General features: G+C 35.8%; 1 protein-coding gene across 1 annotated transcript; it reads right to left on the bottom strand.

Annotated features, from left to right (window-relative positions):
• Positions 1–551: 551 nt before the first annotated feature.
• LOC148909475 (glutathione synthetase-like) lies at positions 552–19,578 on the bottom strand. Its single transcript, XM_089033812.1, has 14 exons — positions 18,959–19,578; positions 13,962–14,037; positions 12,485–12,651; positions 11,763–11,811; positions 10,762–10,835; positions 10,027–10,107; positions 9,434–9,514; positions 8,453–8,522; positions 8,039–8,160; positions 7,418–7,487; positions 5,780–5,861; positions 4,516–4,696; positions 3,212–3,346; positions 552–969 (listed from the first exon to the last, which is right to left on the bottom strand). The coding sequence occupies exons 1-13, from the start codon at positions 19,228–19,230 to the stop codon at positions 3,223–3,225; spliced, it is 1,449 nt and encodes a 482-aa protein (XP_088889938.1). The 5' UTR covers positions 19,231–19,578; the 3' UTR covers positions 552–969; positions 3,212–3,222.
• Positions 19,579–22,283: the final 2,705 nt, after the last annotated feature.

The following is a 22,283-nucleotide window of genomic DNA, read 5'->3' as shown; positions in this document are numbered from 1 at the left end:
ATCACGATGAAAACTATCGATTAATTTGACCTTTTTTTTAAATCTTCTACTAATAAACACTTGATATAATTCTTGAAGACCATGAGACTGACTGTTGATACATATCATAAATCTTTAGTGAAATTTCCATGCCATGTGCTGTCCTTGAACTCGCGATCAATATTGATGGGTTGCAAGCATTCCCAAGAGAGTCAAAAGACAAAAGCATGGCGGCCATTGTGGTGCCGTTTACAATGGGTGCTAATGAGAAATCTTTTGTTAAATGGCACCAACATGGCCGCGATGACGTAACGTGCAATCGAAGAATTCGCATTGAATTTTGTGGGTACTTAAGTTGGCTCGGCATGAATAAGTCATTTTACTAATAGCTTTCTTGAAACCGAATGTTTCTAAAACGGAAAACTCTAATAATTCTCATTGCAGTGTGTCACATTACATACACAAATCGATCGAATAAATATGCTGGGGGCAACGGCGCTAGGTCAGAGGGACTTATTCCTAAATAATACTAGAGTTCACTGATATATTTTTGTTTCCAAATCGATACTAAATACAATACAATACATCTTTATTCACATTTCCTTTTATGTTAGATTACATTAAATTATATATTTAGATCATTGAAAATAGGGCTCACTTATCACGTTTCCAACTAACGGCCAGTTAACCCTGTTTGGTATCTACCAATAAGTGAAACAAACACACTGATATATATTTCGTAAAAACGTGACGAAAGAAGTTGTTTTACGACATCTACAGTCCATGGGTATAACATAGGTTTCGTCACTTGCAGAAATTTTGCAGACGCGTCTGCCCATTGTCTGTACATATTTATTATATCTCTATTTTTATTGTGTGTTTACAATCTAAGGTACATAAAAACTACATAAAAAACCTAAGATCCAATTTCGACTACAGTTGTGGGATATCTTACATTAAGAACTTGTTGGGTCTTGACAGCAATCCAGTCTGAAAATTAAAAAAATGATTAAATCTAAAGGACGTTAAAGTGGAATCTTTCCTTTCATATTTCGGCTTCTTGTAGGCACGTGTATATACTATAGCAATTACTCGCCGAAGGCGAAGTGAATATCGGGGAATATTTACCGAGGCGCGAGTTTGCGTGACAAATTCACGCCAAACTTTTAGCAAAACGACGTCCACTCCTATAACACTAGATTTGCCTCTAAGGGTAACTTCTACAAGGCACGTTTTAGAACCAACATTGGTAAAAAAAAAACAACATCAGCTTTAGGAATCGATTATTGGCAGCAAATTTCAAAAGACATCAAAGACCTTCTTCGCTTTCAAAAAAACTTAAGCAGCACCTATTACTGAAGCAAGTTTATGTACCATCTAATACATGACCGGGTTGACAGTTGTTTTTCGTTGTTTGTCTACTGTTTGTATACTATTTAAATTTTTCCCCCTCGTGTTTATTGCCTACATCAAACTGAAACAAAACATGACTAGGGTCTAACTAGGAAACTATATGGTTTATTTAGGCTCTAGGCATTTCCTCTCATTACAACCTATATTTAGCTTTATTTATTTGACCAAATAAGTATTTTCTTTGCAATGATCTAAATATATAAGTTAATGTAAGTAATGTTTAATAAACGAGCAGGAGTGTTTTATCGGGTATAAAACACGAGGCGCAGCCGAGTGGTTTTAGACCCGATAAAACACGATCTGCGAGATTATTGAACGGCTTAGAAAACTTATGATGTTTGTTCTCATTGTGTACCGATTTTTTTACGAAATGAACCAAGTTTGATAGAGAAAATCCAAGTTAAAGTTTATGCAAATGAAGACGAATCTTTATCAGATATAAAATCACCTTCATGGTCATGATTTCTATTGTGTTTTCTTCATGAATTATTAATGAGTTTTCTAATGTAACATAAAAGGAAATGTGAATAAAGATGTATTGCATATATTGATATATTGTACCACTAAGGGTGATTTACTAGGAGGATTTGAACATTGAGCTTTGTATGTCGCGATTTTTTTGCCTAATTGTCGCCCTGGTACGGAGGATCCGGAAAGCAGGGAAGGGGTAGCAGCACTGGAGGAGGAGCAAGCAACTCTACTCACATGCGATATGCGCCGAGAACGGCGGGTATCGAACTCGGGTCGCATGGGCGAGTGGCGGTAGCTCTCTCCCGTTAAGCCATCCGCTTCCCCCGCTTTGCTTTACGGCTTTTTGAGAATATTAAAGCTGCTTGTTATATTGATTGTGTCGCAATCATGGTCAGTACGTATATGCATGCCAATCATCGAATTCTTGCATTCTTCTATTCTTTGATGTGAATAATGACGCTGCGTGGACCAACAAAACTCGCATCGCACGAGCCTCATTTACATAAATGAACAAAACTTTAATGGTTAACGATCTGTTTCTTTTCCTTTATTGTGAGATCTTTAGAATCTTTACGAATACTGCGTGTAAAGCACTGGCAAATCATGATTGACTTAAGAATACCAAACAAACTAGTTCAAATCAAAAAGTATCGCTAGCTTTCTTTCTGTGTTCTAAAACTATAAAGAACGTAAGGGAATGTTAATATTCTAAGAGATTCGTCTGCAATAATGTTTGAAATCTAACTAGGTTTAATTTGGAAATTTGCATTCGCACACCCTGATAATGATGCCAAGGTTTGTAAAAACTGTCTAGTCGTTCTTATTCCTGAAGAAATACACTCCTCGATGTTTAAGTCTCTTCAATTTCCTGTCGTTTTTGCCAAGCTTTCGACGTGCACATTCATATTCAGGGCAGAGTCGAAATAACGGAAAAACCACAAAAACGTAAGCAAACAGTGTAGAGCGCGCGCAGTAAATGCGCGTGCAGAAAAACAAAGGGTTTAAAAATAGCATCGAACTGTGCACATGATGGTTACAAGGCTATATAGGGGGGATATCCTTCTCTTAGTTCAATTTCTCTTGATAAAATATTTGATCTCAAACTCAATGCCATTTCTCCTTTTTGGCTTATTATGGGCTAAACCTCCGCTACCCTCCTAATATCGAGAAGCTCTTTTCGTTTGTGATGTTCATTTTGACAAAGCTGCTCTTTTTAAGGGAGGTAGGTCACGTGACCTGTTAGTGCAAGTCCTCTATTAAAAACGTACATTTATACAATTTCGTTTCTTCGCACGGTCACATTCGCATCGTTAAGCAGATTACCTCTTTAAAAAAACTACATATTTACCTAGACATGTTTCAAAATACATATGGACTGTCATAGTTTGCTATTCCAGAACAAACACTCCCATCGTCATACTTGCTGCTTTTCGTACGCATTGTGTGCCCTACTTCTCTGTTAGCAGTTAGTTCCTCCCCATCGCTGTCAAAAAAAAAAGCTATATTAATTATGGATCGACACAAGTCATTTGTCTTTAGAATGATAAAGTATACACCGTTCTCATAATGACTGACGAGCGCACGAAAACGAGGTTACCCAGTCATCTTGCAAGGCAGAGCAAGGCTTCTCGTTCAAAATAAAGGTGGATAGCGCGTATTCAGGTCAAAACAAAAGGTCAATTTCTATGCTTTTCATCTATAAAAGCATTACACGTGCTTTTATATGTTTTATTGTGAACTAATGACTGGGTGACCTTTTTTTGTGAACTTGTCAGCCATTTTGAGAACGGTGTATAGCATATTCTTGTCCATTCTCGTAGCCTAAGACGATTTGGTAGGTTAAGTTAAATATGCTTTGGTAGATTCATTTTATCCAGCCGTTAGAGTTAGCCCTGAATCCCACGAGCAACGCAAATGGAAGCAAGTTGTTAAAGTACGCATGCGCACACAAGTAATTGCGTCACTGCAGTTCAAGTGTAATTTTGCTATTCATTCGCGCATGCATTTGCGGTACTTCGTTCGTGTGAACCAAACTTTTTTATTGCATACAAAATTACAAAGAATAAATAACTGGAAACGTCCTTGATACTGCTGAAGCATGAAAAAAATACAGGCTTTGGACCATTTAATGTGTTAAAGTGCCTATGACCCCTAACTCAATATTTTCAGCATTGATTCTACATGAAGTAAATAGTCGAATGGTAAAATATTTTCATATGATTTGAGTGATGCATCTTGGAGATATCAAGGCTTATACTTCAAGTATGCTAATGAGTGTGATCTCATATTAGGCATTATTAAACATACGAAAATTTACTGGGGTAGTAAAATTATCCTGTATAAATATCATTGTCTTACTCAGGGTTTATAGAAAGTTTATTGCCAATTTGTTTTCTCATAGTAATCAGTAATTTGATTTAAAAATTATGACAAATAAACCCAAATGCCTACTATGACATCACACTCATTAGCATACTGGAAGTATAAACCTTGATATCTCCAAGATGCATCACTCAAATCATATGAAAATATTTCACCATTCGACTTTTCAATTCTCGTAGAATCCATGCTGAAAATATTGAATTAGGGGTTATAGGCACTTTAAGTAAAACGCACTCTATTATAGCTAAAGGCTAGCTATCTTGAACTTACGCAATGTATACCCCGACAACGCTGAATTCAGGGACAACATCAGTTAAAACAGGTTCGCTATTTTCTGGCCGCACAATGTAGTTCTTCACTGTAGGACTTCGTATTTTGTCCATTAGAATAAACTGCGATCTATCTTCCTGGCTTAGCGTAGTCTTGATGCCTTCGCCAAATATGTTGTGCCCTGTTGAACGACGACAATAGAAAATGTTTTCATCTTGGGCGTAATGTTTTCCCATTTCTGACCACGTGTCATTTTAAAAAGTGATCGTTTGTTTGTTACGTTTCACGGTTTCGTTCTAAAAGACACGACATAAATATGGATACAACGCAAACAAAGAATCTTATTCTCTAGGAAATGACACGTGGTCTGAAATGGGAAAACATTATTCACAAGCTGAATAGGACTATGCATATTTGTACACGCGGTAGAATAAATTGCCCATGTTATTAGAGTTTACAATAAAAATTGAAGCAACAGAATCGCGCAAACTTTCCTTCGAGAAGTACTTTATTTTGATTTTTTTTATTTCTAGAACTGTTTAACCATTGGCAAGTAAGGAAGTAGATTGAGTCAATCTGCAGCACAAGCAAAGACAAATCCCTAACCAACACATCAAAATATTGCCACCTAATTCCACGATTAACCCCGTCAGTAAAGTACCTTTTTGTAACAACTTTTAGAGTGCACAACATATATCCATGATACAAAGCCAAAGTTATATTGTCTAGTTGCACTGAGTAACATATATCATAGTGACTGGTTCACAGACATATGGTGACTGTGCACTCTATTTGAATTTTGACTCCATTTTCAAGTTGTCGGGCCTTTTTTAGGGATAGCCTCGATTTTGTATTGAATATTACACAATATGTTCCATTGATTATCCGTGGAATTTCATCAAAGCATTGTATTTGTGAATATTTAGACACTAGTAAGAAGTTAACCCTGAGTAAATGAGTCTTTAATCAAGGAACACAGCGAACTGGAACTCGAAAAAGGTCTGAAGAGGCTTTGCACCATCACGTGATGGCAGCCATGACAGCAGGCACAGCAATGCAGTCTTTTTTCCCTGGGAAACTGAATTCTTTCTCATGTAAATCAGATTAGACCAGATTCAATTGTTGCCTCTATGACAACCAAGAAAGAGTTGTGTATTTGTTTCGCATTATTGTTACAAATTACCCAATATTTTCATCAATAAGCTCTTATATAGAGGCTAATTCATTATCGTTGAATATTCGAGTTCCGAGAAGAGTATCTTACCTCCTCCTTCTCTCTGAGGCTTGAGAACGAACTTATCTGGATCGTCGAATGCCATTTTGACAGTCTGATCACCTTCTGGACCCTACATGGAAATAAATATTATAATTACAAGCCAGTGATACTGTAAAGTATATATCGGTGCACTAATTATATATAACAATTAAATGGCTAACTCTCTTGAATTTAAAAATGCTGTAGGAGCAGTCAGGCATTCTGAAATAAAATAGATAATATATATTTTTAGGCTTTGAATCTCTTTTACTTAAAAAAAATCGAAAGATAACTACAGATAATGCAATCCAATATCAAGTTTAGTGAAATTTACCTCGGATGTCTTTCACTGAAATCGAAAATCTGGAGATTTAAGATCAAGACCAAAAAACAAACTTGAAAACTGGTTAAGGTGAGCAGGAAATAAGCTTACTTTAATTACGTCTTTTACAAAACGAGACGAAGTTCATACAGTTAAACTTAACAAGAAAAACTGAGACAAAATAGAAAATAATGCAAAAGGCAAGGCAAAATACTAAATGATAAATTTCTTGTCAGTAAATTGGCGTTTGTAAATGTTTTTGAATACTTTTTAGCTTTTTAAAGTGAAAGTCTAGGTCTATACAATAACATCTTTCAACAACACAAATTTAAGCTCATTTTTATAATCATACTTGCTCGAACAGCTTAATAAACAGTTGAATGTTTGCTGTGAATATATATATTTCATTCAAGAATTAAATAAATTACCTGTAGAAAGATATAAAATTATTGAATGAAAGTCTTCTTTGTTTTGCCGATGAGACCCCGCAATAGGAGACAAACAAAGCTGCATTTTTCTTGAACGAAAAACATATGATAGTTGGTTAAAAACAACCGAATTGTTAAAGATTTACAAAGCTAAATAAAGGACGAATATCTGTTGTAATATGCTCTTCGTGTTATATTTCCTCCAGCATTAAAATAAAATCAAGCTTATCTATAGAAATATAAAAAGTTTTGAGAGAAAGTCTTTGATTTGTCCGATTTGTCGAGAGAAATGCTTGTCAAAAATATTATAATATACGATTGTTTGCTAAAAAAGACACAACTGAATGGAATTCTTGAAGAACACTTCTTGATCCACCTTTGACTACATGAAAGTTTTTTAAAAATTGTTTTTGGTCTATAACTTGTCCTAAAGCGATTTTTTTCTGTGCACTTGAGAGCCGCATTTTGTGCTATTTGTGAGTAGTTTTGCTTTGACATCAAGCGGGATTCCTGTGTTGTGTACACGGACGGACGGACGGACGGACGTACGGACGGAAGTGACGTTAGGCAAGCCATGAAAAATCAACTCGATGGTCTTTCGGCCCGCGCGGGAGATCCGCTAAAACTTGTCTATCTTTGACTTAACATATTTAAGCTATTTTATCGTCAGTCAAAGTAATAATTTTCCTATTTTTTACAGAGTTTGACTGTTAATAAATATATTTTGGACGCCATTAAGCATAACGATATCTTGCTGATGAAGGTTCCAGGTTGCGAAGCCGAAACGTCCAATAAAGTTTAGAGATTTAAAGTGAAAGACAACTTTTATTTATCTTATAACACTCTTAAAGACTCGGTCTCCCACTGATGAATGCATGACTATAGAAGATGTCTTACCTCATCTAGAGAATAAAGGCCAGCGAATGTCCTCCTAAGTCTCTGTACGGCAGCCTTATCTGATATGTATCTGGTAATTAAGGTAAAGGCAATTTAAAAGCAAGCGTTATTCATGAGCAGAGGTAAGGGTGGGCTTGGCGAGCCTCGGTTCCTCCCTTTATCTATTTTATTTTACATTTTATGACCATTGGAGGACTTTACGGGCTGCATATTAAGGCGCTATTAGCAGCCATGCAGCTTACAGTCATGAGTGATTTGTTAGTACAATAGTGTTTCTTTTTTGTCCCCCATTTACTATAGGTTAGGAAGGGTTGGGAGACAGGGCCGCTATGGTTTAAAGGCCTTGTCCGAGCAGACTTGAAGGTCTAACCATGAGTTTTTGGTCCGGCACAACAGACCACCGCTCTTAACAACTGAGCTAACCGCGGGTGGACGAGCATTAGGTGAGTATCTATAATACACTTAAAACTGAGCAACTTAAAAATCGGACTCTGACAGAGTACACTATTAACGATTTGATTGTACTCCTCTTGTCCAATCAGAATCGAGTAATTTTGTTGAGTGTAATATAACGAATCTAATAGTATTTTTTTCTATAAATTACAAGGTGTAATTTCGTACTTTTCAACCACTCCAGGTTTTGCCAAGACTTGCTGGATTTTCTTCGTCCCTACTAACTGACTTGCAATAGTTGGGCATTTGATAGCTAGAGATCTCTCTATAAGAAGCCTTGCAGTCCAAGCCTTACAAGAAAGTAAATAATAAACATTAAAATGTTGTTGGGAGCGCGCGCATGCTTTATGAGACCACACAGAACCTGCTACGCGTCGTGCTTCTCCTAACACCTCTCTCGTGTTGTGCCAGCCCCCGCGTCTTTTGACAAACTTTTTTATCTTTTTTTCTTAATTCTATTTATTCATTTTTTTAATTTTTTTATTCCTTTTCACGAGCTAGATGGTAAGTCTGTAAATTTAAATCGCTATATAACTGTGCTAGTTTCGTTGTAGATTAATAATTGAATGCACTTAGACTTACATCTTCTGATTTGTATTCTCCTGGAACTATACCATATCTATGATATACTACAGCAACTTCCTGGCCTTCCCTGTAAAAAAGATAAGATAACGCGATCTTAAATAGACAGTCGTATCATTCAATTCGGTCCTAAGGACATCGAGTACATGATGATACCTTTAAGGCTAGAAGCAGCAATGCATTTGTTGAATGTTAAAGTGCTACTCTGACGAAAATCGTTCAAACTTGGATTCAGCTGAAACTTCCTAAGAATACTCTCTAAAGGTCCAATAATTACTGTATGAAGTGTTTTCTCGATATTCAGGACGAAAGTATGATATTTTTACGATTCTTTTTTTGGAGTCTGTGACGTCATACACTCAACATCGAACATCGCTCCATACATTTCTTTGTAGTTTATGATCGAAATATCAGTAGTAAAGGGAGAAAGAAATGCCCAAACAACCCAAAATATAAATTATAGTCACAACTAATGTGAAATAAGTACATTAGCCACCCTTTGGGCTTTATAGGAATAGAATAAATTAAGGATTTATATACAAAGAAATGTATGGAGCGATGTTCGATGTTGAGTGTATGACGTCACAGACTCCAAAAAATAATCGTAAAAATATCATACTTTCGTAGCGGCGTTTGTTTGAAAAACAAACTATTGATTAAGAAAAAGGCAAATTTGCTTGAAACTATTGCTATATTGCAAAGGATGCCAGATTAGTTCAACATCGTGTTCATGCGATGCAATGTTGCAATTCCATTGTTACCTAAAAAAATGCGCTTAACATGCAATGCGAGTCTTTAGAATTTTTAACAAATCTTGTTAAACTATATAGTCACTGCTAGGCGTTTTAGTCAAATTTGTCTTAAGAATTTCAAACATGCTTTCAATATAGGAAGTTTTGCATTTCAATAAAGTCCATAAGTCCTGACTTTGAACACAAACAACTTTTTTGACTGCTCGTCTTTTTTGTCATACATACTTACATGAAAAGCTTCTTGTCAACTAGTTTAGCGGTTTTGTGCACCTCTTCATACGTTCTTCTAATTAGCTTTATCCTTGGAATTCTATGGAAAATATAGTTAGGTTATCAAATAATAATTATAAAGGCGTCCCATAATTATCACCGGTTGTTTATGGACGATTTTTGTTTCGCTCATGTTTCATCTTCCACTTATTTTGACTAAAGTGTCTCGATTAGCATGAAAAATAGAGTTCATATATATGGTTTATGTGAACATCAGTGTAGCTTATTAGCGACAATTGTGAGTGTGGCAATTCTTTGTATTCAACGGCCATGCTTTCTGTTTTAGGTATCCTTTTATAAGATTTATCTACCTTGTGTAGTAGTGATGGTGATGGTGATGGTGATGGTGGTTGTGATGGTGGTGGTGGTGGTGGTGGTGGTGGTGGTAATGGTGGTGGTGATGGTGATGGTGGTGGTAATGGTGATGGTGATGGTGGTGTAGGTGGTAGTAATGGTGTTATAGTACGTGATGAGAGTGACAAAAATCTCGATATTGTCGGAGAAAACTAGTGATAAAATATATTAATTATAGATTTTACTAAAACTAATAACCTTTCGTGCAGGTAGTACTCCGTAAATGTTTGGTCGTACTTTGCCATGTCCTCGTGAAACGTTGGCATCAATATTATTGCGCTGGGGGGAAAATAATGATAATACACTTTAGCAATTGGTGGGTTACAAGCATTCCTAAGAGAGTTAAAAGACAAAAGCATGGCGGCCATTATGGTGCTCTTAACAATGGAACAGCTAATGAGAAGTCTTTTGTTAAATGGCACCAATCTCCCCCTAGAGGCCGCGATGACGTAACGTGCGATTGAAGAATACGAAACGGTATGAACGTGGTGAATAATAAGTCAAACTAAGAGTTATTTACTTAACAAAGGCCGTCATTCAGCATCAAATGAAAATATTAAATAAATTCAAATATCAACAGTACAGCACTAGTGAAGCATCGACCGGAAGGCTTTTTTTATTTTTTTTATTTTTATCTTGCTCTAATTACGTGTACGAAGTTAGGGGCTGCGCAATAATTATCTGAGGGGGGATTGGTTCTGAAATGAGCAAAAAGCCTTAAAGTAAAATTAAGTCCCACTTTACTAAATGTAAAATAACTTCTTACCCCTCCCCGTTTTAACCTAAAATTACTCCCCCCCCCCCCCCCCCCCCATGGAATTTCCACAGACCTTTACTGAAACACGTGAATATTCTACACAAATTTAACGCTGAGGATAACGCAATAGGCAATTCAAAATTAGAATATTTATAATTAGTAAGGTTATTTATTACCTTTTGGATCCGTATATCTCCCATGCTTCAGCCAAGATTTCACCTATTCCACTCACTGCTGTATTATTAGGAATCTGTTTAGAAAAACACAGTATTACAAAACTTAAATAATAATAATAATAATTGATCATTTCTATGGCGTTAATATCCGTGAGTTCAATAACGCTTTGCAGTTTTAAAAAGATAAGGACACTCAACGTTTTTTTAATTTCAAAATTGTTATAATATTGATAACATATACGACAATGATTCAATTAAATACATAGAAAAGCACTTTGAAATATAGCAAAAATTAACACTTTAGTATCAATAAAAACATTTACATTTCATCAAATTCAATAAAAATCATTTATCAAAACTCTGCCTTCTTGAAAAGCCAGGTCTTCAAATCTTTCTTAAAAGTAGAGATGGGTGAACTTGACCTGATTTTAAAGAGTACTTATAAGCCTTTGCACAATATTTTCAGAATTGATTCTTTAGATAGTGTATAGTTGATTGTGAAAATATTTCTTCATTTGAATGTCGGGTCTTTAAGATACGAAGGTTTATATCCCACAATTATTGTTGTCAGGCCCGTAGCCCATAGATACGACGCCTCAGCTCTTCGGATATCTAGGATATATGGCACAATTAATGAAATTGATTTTTTTCTTGAATTTTTAAGTGCAGAGTTCAAATTCCATCTTAAGATGATGGTTATATTTTAGTCCTTCTTTATTGTTGTGTTTTGTTTCGTTTCGTTTTGTTTCGTTTCGTTTCGTTTTGTTTTGTGTTTTTGTTTGTTGTTGTTTTTTTTTTCGTTTTATTGTTGTCGTTTTATTATAATTTTTTTCGTTTTCTTATTTCTTTTTGTAGATGTTGTTGGTTTGCATCGAAAATAAAAATGAAATTCAGCGATCTGCTTCTCAAAACCCACCACATTTTTGAATAGTAAGTTCTCAGTATTCCCAGAAGAATACAGGCAAAATAGAATGAAAATAGAAAATCTTCTCGCCAAATACCTTTTGAGATATAACTGAAAAATCTTGATTTAGCATCCCAACAAGATAACTGAAATCAAAGACTAGAAAAATAAGTCGATAAAAAATAAATTAAGAAAAAGAAAAAAATAAAGCAAACTCAATAATATTATTCAATAAATGCAAGTTTTCTATTATAAATTGACAATGTATTGTCGAATGCGAAGACGGGATAGTATTGTTATTACTTTTCTAAGTACTTGAAATAATAGCGAGTATTTACATAACAATGGATATCCCATCATGCCTTGCCCTGTATATATTAGCGTGAACACTCCCTTTTGTGTCACTCTCATCTACGACGCCTAGCCACATGACGCGTTGCGGAACTGTTTACGTGCCAGTATACCGCTGTCCACTCCTATCATATTGTTTTACTGTATAACTGCTTTATGGCTGCTTTCTGTTCCACTGACTCCGTTTTCAGCTAAAAGACTTTGATGTGAGTTTAAACAAAAAATTCAAAGAAGTCACGTGACCCCACTTTTTGCACTCTAATCCCTAGTTAGGGTTAGAGGGAGGGTTTGCGGATGCCTTAGTGGAACCATGGTTTAGACCTCTAAAATTAGATCTAATAATCCCCCATAGATAATTAATTAATAAGTAAAATTTGAATCGTATCTCGTCAATATATATTGAGAGGAGCTAGTGTAAAAGGTTAAGCGTCTACCTTGAAATATCGTAATCTTATTATAATTGCTCACCGATGAAGTTTTGTTAGTTGGCAGCCCATACTGCCAGCTCCTGCCGCCATTGTGTTTATCTCAACCTGCTTGACGCTCATGTTTTCATTGCATTCTTTGACACTTTTTACAGTTGGTTTGTCACTTTCCAACATGTAGTCTGCTCGGACTATGCCAACCTCTATCGGCTGCAAGTAAAGCAAAAAGAATTTAAGTCAATAATATGAAAGGTACTGACTGATTATTGTTTCATTGACGGCAGCGGAAAAAACACATTTCAGCGTGCAGCTCGAAGATCGACACAGAGTTTGCATGTTTATGAAAATTGCAGTAACCAAAGTAGCTTACAATAGACCCTTTCATGGTTTCTTACGCCATATTGCTTGGGGGGCAAGTTTACTAAGAAGCGACGGGGAAAGAGATACGTTTTTCGTTATATTTCCATTCTGAGGTAAATTTTCGAGACCAAACTTTTTCTGTAGACGGAGAATCCTCTGTTCAATGTTTTGTGTGCTGTTTTTGAGCCGATGGAGCCAGCATAACACTGGTTCATAGAGAGACGGAGGCTTTGGGGTTTGCGAGTTTTGCGACTGACTCCATCATACTAGTTCAATTTGACAGTAAAAAATCTTGCCTCGACAAGAATGACTCGATCGGCTCAAAAACGTCAAAATTTTCCCCTGAGACCCCTCCCTCAAAAAAACCCTGCATTCGCCCTTGCAACTGGAGTATTACAGCAAAGATTTTCCGACGAACACCATCCAGTCTACACCATCACCTGATTCCCAAGACTGGCAGTTTGCAGTCAAAACGACGCGATTCCTTCTTAAAAGGACCCTCAATCGTGAGACAATTGAATAAGTACGACTTATTATACAAACTGTATATATATGATAAGCACGCTTCGATTCCCATCCTGGTACTCTGATTTTTTTCTAGAGTTGTTGTGTTTATTGGGCGTTCTTATCTTCACTTATTTATGACTTATTACAATTGTTCACGATGAATTATATTTTTCATTCTAACAATCGCGTTCTTTTCTTTGACTAGTTTTTTTTCGATTAATTTGTAATTGACGAACTCTCAAATTCTAATTTGATCTCTAATGAATCAATTACTAGCTATTATATCGAGTGACAAATTGATCTTGATATATTGATTATGATATAAGGGACGGACCATTAGATAGTTGATAGGGGAGGGGGGTGGAGGGTGCGTAAATCCCCCAAAAAATATCGAGCAAGCACTTAAACCCTAAAAAAAAAAAAAAAAAAAAATCGTACAACCTTTTCTGCTAGAAGAAAAACTATCTAACTGTACGCAAAAAAATAACGTGCAGGGGTTGAGCCAAAAAAATAAACATCATGCAACCAAAATTCCTGCAACCCCCCCATCAATTATCTAATGGTCCGTCCCTAACATCAAGTAGCCTGGGAAATTTCTCTGCTATATCTTACCAAACACATGTTTCTGTATGCCCCTATTTCTCGACACTAACCTGTGATATTCCCTCCTTTCTTGTTCGTTCATAGATATCGTAGATTCGACCAATGAATTCATCAGCTTTGATAGTCCTAAGTAAGTTCAAAAGAAGATACTGAGAGTGTGTTTATACGATATACAGGACGAATATTTGACCTGTATATACGGTTTGCGCGGAACCGTCTCTTTAAAATTTTTTCTAAAAGTCATGGATATTTAATGAGGAGAAAACAAAGCAAATCACAACTGTGACGGTGGTTTGGAAATGTGTTCTTAATTTGCATTACATTTCGTAAACGTTTTCTTTGATTTTCTCCAAGAAATATTCATGAGTTTGAGAAGTAATTTGAAACACTTGAGAGAGTTCTTCCTTTGATTTCCAAACACCTCAAAGTCAGTTTAAAAAACTGGACTGCGCCTCGTTTTTTCAACTCACTTTTCGGTGTTTGGAAATCAAATGAAGAACTCTCTCGCGTGTTTGAAATATTACATCAAATACGTTCTGTTCACAAGGTAGCGGATTCAAATTTGCACCGCTAGGCGTACGAAGTTTTACACGGATGGCTCACTCATGTATAAACGGAACCCCGGGTCTTACTTGTCGTTTCAGGATGCGTTGTATTCTGGGTTAAGGTTATTTGTATATTGCAGGATATTGTTTAGCTCCAAACTCATTGTTCTCGGCTATTGTTTTATTGTCTTCATGGCTCATGTGCCCTGCAACACCAAGAAAGAGCCAGAATCCCTAAGCGTTAGCTTCAGTTTTAACCGGTTAAAACATCGTCCGGTGCCGTTAAAAGCAGCCTAAAATTTTTGCGCCTATAAAAGCCCAAATGTACAAGATATTAAAACGCGGTCAAATAAAGATACCATTGATTTAACTTAATTAAAGGACGAATTCATCTTGACTTCACAATGGTTGAAAACAATGTTCTATTCTTTTCACGATAATTACGGCAGATCAAAGAAGCGGTCAACACTGAAAGTTCCCTCCCATGTGCACCGAAGTTATGACTGGCTAATGAATCAAAAAGAAAAAGCTAACTCAGACCTTCAAAAATTTAGAATGATAAGATGCAGGGGTCAGGCCGAATAGGTAGTAGTGTCTGAATGAAAATGCGATATGCATGGGTGCAACCTTAAGTCATGACTAGTCAAGTCTAGCCCTTTACAATTATATATCTACAATAATGTGTTTTACCAAATTTTCTGTCTAAAATAACAGAAAGCCCAGTATAGGAAAAGAGAGAGAAGAGATAAAATAAACAAATAAATTTAATTGACTAATTGATACATACGTTACGGAATTTCTTTTAAATATCCAAGATATTTCAGTTCAAAATGTCTCATAATTTGCTTATCAGTCGATAGTACTACGAACCAGTCACGCATTATGACTGACTAGCCATTATTCATCCTTCGAATTTCAATCTCAAGTCTTCAGTCTTGTTAAAAACGCATTTTCTCCGATTTCCATTCGTACAAATCTATTTTTGCATGTACGATTACCTTCAGACACTACTTTTTATAATCCATGTCGGTATTTTTCTTGTTCTCGATCAATAATTACATTGAATTTTGTGGGCACAATGAGGACAATGAATAAGTGTTTTTTTACTAACAGTTTTCTTGAAACCGAATTTTCTAAAAGAAAACGTCGATAATTCTCATTGTGATGTCACATTACATGCACAAAACGATCGAATATATATCCTGGGACGGCAAATATTTACATATTTCGAAACAATTAGGTTATTTTTAATCGACCAAACGTAGCTGAGGCTCCAGCAAATGAAGTCATTATTTTGGCGGCACTGGGTGACGGGTGTCATGCAGTCGAAAAAATAGTCCATCTTTTTCTCTTTCTGTTTCATATTTAAATGAAATGTACCGGGACTGGATTAAAACCTGTTGTTTTGTTTTGTCATTCTGATTGATGATGGTCTAGGTACTAGCATAAATTCGACTATAGTGATAATTATGATAAAACTTTCAACAGGCATGATGCAGGGTTCGTGCCCTACTCCTTGAAATCCTTGAAAAGTCCTTGAATTGAAAACACTTTTTTAAGGAGGCTCAGGGTAGTTTTAGTCTGGCACACCTAGCCAATACAATACAATAACTTTATTTATACTTGAATTACAAGATAGCAAGTACATGCTAATATCTCCAAGTTATAAATAACCTAAACTAAAAATTAAAATTACATGATGCTAATATAAAAATATGGATGTAAACAATGAAATAAATATATGTATATATGTAAAATAAAATTAAAATAGAATTATCCTCTACAAAAGGTACAACAGTCAATATCAAATTTGACTTTGGAAATTTCCGATTTAAATTTACTTAATTCGTGCAACAATCTCATGTTGTTTGGAAGAGAATTCCATAACTTACTACCCTGATAAGCCAAGGAATGAAGACCATAACTAGTGGTGTTTACTCTAGGTACTATAAGAATGTTATCACCCCGTAAATTAATGCTACAATTACGTAGTGTAAATAACTTAGAAATATATTCAGGAACCAGTCCGTGCAGAGCCTTAAATACTAATATTAAAATATTGTGCATTCTCCTATTATACAAAGTAGGATGATTAATACGCAACAATAATTCCTCATATGTGCTTTTATGATCATTATAAATAAAACGCAAAGCGCGTTCATTAAGTTTTTCTAATTTGGTTGAATTACCTCTCCCGCAATGATGCCATACAATAGAACAATAATCTAAATGAGGTAAAAAATAGGCATTATATAATTTGACTTTGGCATCAGTATTAATTAGTTTCTTATGTCTTTGTAAGACTTGAATTTGCTTGCCAACCTTCCGTGCTATCTCTGTAATGTGTTTGCTGAATTTTAAATCTCTATCGATAGTTACACCTAGTAACTTGACATCATCTGCAAGACTGACCACCTCACTACCAATGGAAAAACAAGGTGTGTTTATGCCCTTGCTCTTGCCTAGCCACATGGTAGTACATTTATCAGGATTCATCATGAGGCCGTTGGAGCAGAACCACGAATGAGCAGTGAGAAGATCAGACTGCAGATGCCTATGTAGTAGAGAAACATCATTACTAACATCAAAGATCTGGGTATCATCAGCATATGAACTAACCTTAGACTGAAGCTCAGATAATAACAAATCATTGAGGAAAATATTGAAGAGGAGAGGGCCTAATACAGACCCTTGAGGAATTCCTCTGATAAGTGGGCTCCAATCAGAAAACTGGTCACCCAATTTAACTCTCTGAAAACGATCCGTAAGATAATTCCCTATAAGTGAACAACTATTAAAGGATAAACCATAAGCAGCAAGCCGCATTGAAACGGCTACAACTTCGTCTTGAATAACTCGATCTGCAAGCGCTTTTCACACAATGTCAGGAAAGGATTAAAGGTTTCAAAAATGGTAAATTAGTTTAAAGCGCCCTTTTCATTATGACGTAATGATGACATCATAGAAATCGTTTACCGCTTATTTTCTCGAAAACTAGACCTAAACTTTCAAAGCGACTTGCACCAGTCGATAGTATTCATCAAGGCACCCAACATATTGCAATATGAAAAAAATGTATGAGAGCGTTTTCCAAATATTACGCGGTGAATATTTTCATGAACTTTTACTATTATTTCCAGCGTGTCAACTTTATACCCTCAAAATCGGGACTTTAATTTAGTGGATTCAATATTTTTAGTAGCTAGAATATAGGTACGGATATAGACACTGTCCTTATTGAGTATGAATCAAATTGTGACTTTCTTTCTAACGTTATGGATTTTTTGATATGAAGCTAAATGACCTTATTTGTTGTCAAAAGCGATAGAAAATATCGTTGAAAGCGGCATTCAAAAAATCGTCGAACGATTTTTTTCTAAATGAAGTCACTAAAAGATGTATCTTTTATAAGTACGCTCGATACTAACAGCACACGACAAGGAATAACACGGAAGTCAAGCGTGAATAATCAACAAGCAGCCGTGAGCGAAAGTAGTTATGAGCGTACTTATTTTTATTTGACTGCCTTAATACCCTTCAATGCATATGAAATTAAAGGAGAATATTTGTAAAAGATACATCTTTTAGTGACTTCATGTAGAAAAAAATCGTCCGACGATTTTTTGAATGCCGCTTTCAACGATATTTTCTATCGCTTTTGACAACAAATAAGGTCATTTAGCTTCATATCAAAAAATCCATAACGTTAGAAAGAAAGTCACAATTTGATTCATACTCAATAAGGACAGTGTCTATATCCGTACCTATATTCTAGCTACTAAAAATGAAAATCTTTAAAACCTTTTTGAAACCTTTAATCCTTTCCTGACATTGTGTGAAAAGCGCTTGCAGATCGAGTTATTCAAGACGAAGTTGTAGCCGTTTCAATGCGGCTAGGTGTGCCAGACTAAAACTACCCTGAGCCTCCTTAAGGGCGCTTGAAAAGCTCTTGAAAATAAGGAAAACGCCATACTCCTGGAATACTCCTTGAATTTAATGCAAACTTAATGCTATTTCTAACTTTCCTTTTGAAATAAATAACGATTAAAATTGATTGAAGAGTTTTCGTATGATTTCGTATGAATAGCCTAGCTGAATATCTGGGTACTTCTGGTAAGAATGCGTATATTAAAGATCTATTTATCTGAGCTTGTGGCCCCGGCTGAATTAGCTGCACTGTAACATTGAATCAATGTTTAAACCATTTTCTAATACCAAAAACTTTGTCCTTGAAAATTGAACTTTTGTGCTTGAAAAGTGCTTGAAAAGTCCTTGAATTTTGCAACGAAAATATAGCACGAACCCTGATGATGCCAACCCTAAGTTTCGTTTTCTGTCATCTTTTCTGTCCCTTATGAATTTTACCCCAAAAAAGAAAGAAAACTTACCGAAATAAAAGTTACTAATTAGTACTAAAAATATTACCTGAACTAGAAGCTAACCCTTCAGACATGTGCATTTAAAATGAAGGTTTTGAAAATTTGAAAACATCAGCTACTGACCCTTGTAGAGATTCTTTCAAGAATTCGTGGTCTTTGCTGACATTATATACCAAAAGATTTAAGTCTTTCTGTACTTGCTTCACTTCATCGAAGAGCTTCTTCGGAAAAGGAGTAGGGAACAGCATGAAAGGTGCGAATTCGGATTTACCCGTTGTCTTTTTTGACTGCAGTAAAGCGCCATTCATCAAGGCATAGTCTTTGGAATTTCGAACTAGGTAATTCACCCTTTCTTTGGTAAGATTTTCACTTCCAAAATGAAGTTTGAAATCCATGGCAGCTATCTGGTAGTTTTTTTTGTTTTTTTGTAGGTAATTTTAAAACAGCTATGAATCGAACTTACAGCTTGTGGCAGCCCAGTCGTAAAATGCTTTTGGTTTTTTGTGTGTGTTTCCCATCTCGCGAAAATTGCATTGTTGTGCAAGAGTACCCATATATGGATTTGAATGACGTGTTCATTGATTCTGGGCTCATAGATTGGCTTAGCAGCTGAGGACGTAATTCTGGGCTTCAGAGGTAATATAATAGTCCCTTTTACAGTTCTCTGCGCCATCTTGAAAGCTAGCCGTGCCTGTGCATCGAAGCGAGACGGACGGTGAGCTTGCAATGATAGAGACCTTTTTAACACTTTGGACAATTATTCACATGTCTCTATCATTGCATTGTTTGCTCTCGGTGAATTAATCAGCACGTGATTGCTTAGCTGTAAAGGGCCTATTGGTAAGACTACCGATAGGTCAAATTAGAATTTAGAAGTAGATTTTTGTGGAGGGAGGAAAAACCAGAGAACCCGGAGAAAACCCTTAGTATTACACGGTGTAATCTTAAATGCATTGTAGCTTTTTAGTCGGAAGATTAGGAATAAGGTCGATGATTTGCGGACACTACTTAAGACAATCACCCCTTTCCATATGTAGTGACTACACGAGCAAGTTGAAGCCTGTGTCAAATAATAAAGGCCATACATGTGTCAGAAATGCTAGATTTAAATAAAATGCAGACAATAGACCTTATTCGTGGTGTGACAATGTTTTCCCAATTCAGCGTGACGAGCCTCGAGGGGATTCATTTTCTTTTGTTTTTACTCTTCGAAAAATTCATGAGTATCCCAAAGGATACGAAGGTAGAATAACGATGACATCCCGACGAGTTTCAAAACAATAGCTCTTCATTCCCCCAGACGTTATCACGTACTCAAGCATACGACGTCCAGAATTCATTTGCATCTGTTTCTGCTACAATTTTCTATATTTTCATATATTTCAACAACGTTTCTCTATTGCAAGCTTATGCTAGCTCTCTTTAACGTCCATCTTTAACAGATTGCCCCTTCAGTCTCTTAGTTCTGGTGCCGTCGCAGATGGCTGGAAGCCATCATACATTGTACCCGTCCACATGAAAAGGGCGACCAAGATCACGATGAAAACTATCGATTAATTTGACCTTTTTTTTAAATCTTCTACTAATAAACACTTGATATAATTCTTGAAGACCATGAGACTGACTGTTGATACATATCATAAATCTTTAGTGAAATTTCCATGCCATGTGCTGTCCTTGAACTCGCGATCAATATTGATGGGTTGCAAGCATTCCCAAGAGAGTCAAAAGACAAAAGCATGGCGGCCATTGTGGTGCCGTTTACAATGGGTGCTAATGAGAAATCTTTTGTTAAATGGCACCAACATGGCCGCGATGACGTAACGTGCAATCGAAGAATTCGCATTGAATTTTGTGGGTACTTAAGTTGGCTCGGCATGAATAAGTCATTTTACTAATAGCTTTCTTGAAACCGAATGTTTCTAAAACGGAAAACTCTAATAATTCTCATTGCAGTGTGTCACATTACATACACAAATCGATCGAATAAATATGCTGGGGGCAACGGCGCTAGGTCAGAGGGACTTATTCCTAAATAATACTAGAGTTCACTGATATATTTTTGTTTCCAAATCGATACTAAATACAATACAATACATCTTTATTCACATTTCCTTTTATGTTAGATTACATTAAATTATATATTTAGATCATTGAAAATAGGGCTCACTTATCACGTTTCCAACTAACGGCCAGTTAACCCTGTTTGGTATCTACCAATAAGTGAAACAAACACACTGATATATATTTCGTAAAAACGTGACGAAAGAAGTTGTTTTACGACATCTACAGTCCATGGGTATAACATAGGTTTCGTCACTTGCAGAAATTTTGCAGACGCGTCTGCCCATTGTCTGTACATATTTATTATATCTCTATTTTTATTGTGTGTTTACAATCTAAGGTACATAAAAACTACATAAAAAACCTAAGATCCAATTTCGACTACAGTTGTGGGATATCTTACATTAAGAACTTGTTGGGTCTTGACAGCAATCCAGTCTGAAAATTAAAAAAATGATTAAATCTAAAGGACGTTAAAGTGGAATCTTTCCTTTCATATTTCGGCTTCTTGTAGGCACGTGTATATACTATAGCAATTACTCGCCGAAGGCGAAGTGAATATCGGGGAATATTTACCGAGGCGCGAGTTTGCGTGACAAATTCACGCCAAACTTTTAGCAAAACGACGTCCACTCCTATAACACTAGATTTGCCTCTAAGGGTAACTTCTACAAGGCACGTTTTAGAACCAACATTGGTAAAAAAAAAACAACATCAGCTTTAGGAATCGATTATTGGCAGCAAATTTCAAAAGACATCAAAGACCTTCTTCGCTTTCAAAAAAACTTAAGCAGCACCTATTACTGAAGCAAGTTTATGTACCATCTAATACATGACCGGGTTGACAGTTGTTTTTCGTTGTTTGTCTACTGTTTGTATACTATTTAAATTTTTCCCCCTCGTGTTTATTGCCTACATCAAACTGAAACAAAACATGACTAGGGTCTAACTAGGAAACTATATGGTTTATTTAGGCTCTAGGCATTTCCTCTCATTACAACCTATATTTAGCTTTATTTATTTGACCAAATAAGTATTTTCTTTGCAATGATCTAAATATATAAGTTAATGTAAGTAATGTTTAATAAACGAGCAGGAGTGTTTTATCGGGTATAAAACACGAGGCGTAGCCGAGTGGTTTTAGACCCGATAAAACACGATCTGCGAGATTATTGAACGGCTTAGAAAACTTATGATGTTTGTTCTCATTGTGTACCGATTTTTTTACGAAATGAACCAAGTTTGATAGAGAAAATCCAAGTTAAAGTTTATGCAAATTAAGACGAATCTATATCAGATATAAAACCTCCTTCATGGTCATGATTTCTATTGTGTTTCCTTCATGAATTATTAATGAGTTTTTTAAAAATATTTATTATATGTT

Source organism: Actinia tenebrosa, unplaced genomic scaffold, assembly GCF_029948245.1.
Source record: "Actinia tenebrosa isolate PJP-AT-01 unplaced genomic scaffold, QUT_ActTen_1.0 PGA_scaffold2__45_contigs__length_23673736, whole genome shotgun sequence".
Taxonomy (NCBI): domain Eukaryota; kingdom Metazoa; phylum Cnidaria; class Anthozoa; order Actiniaria; family Actiniidae; genus Actinia; species Actinia tenebrosa.
This window is presented reverse-complemented; position numbering and strand designations above follow the sequence as displayed.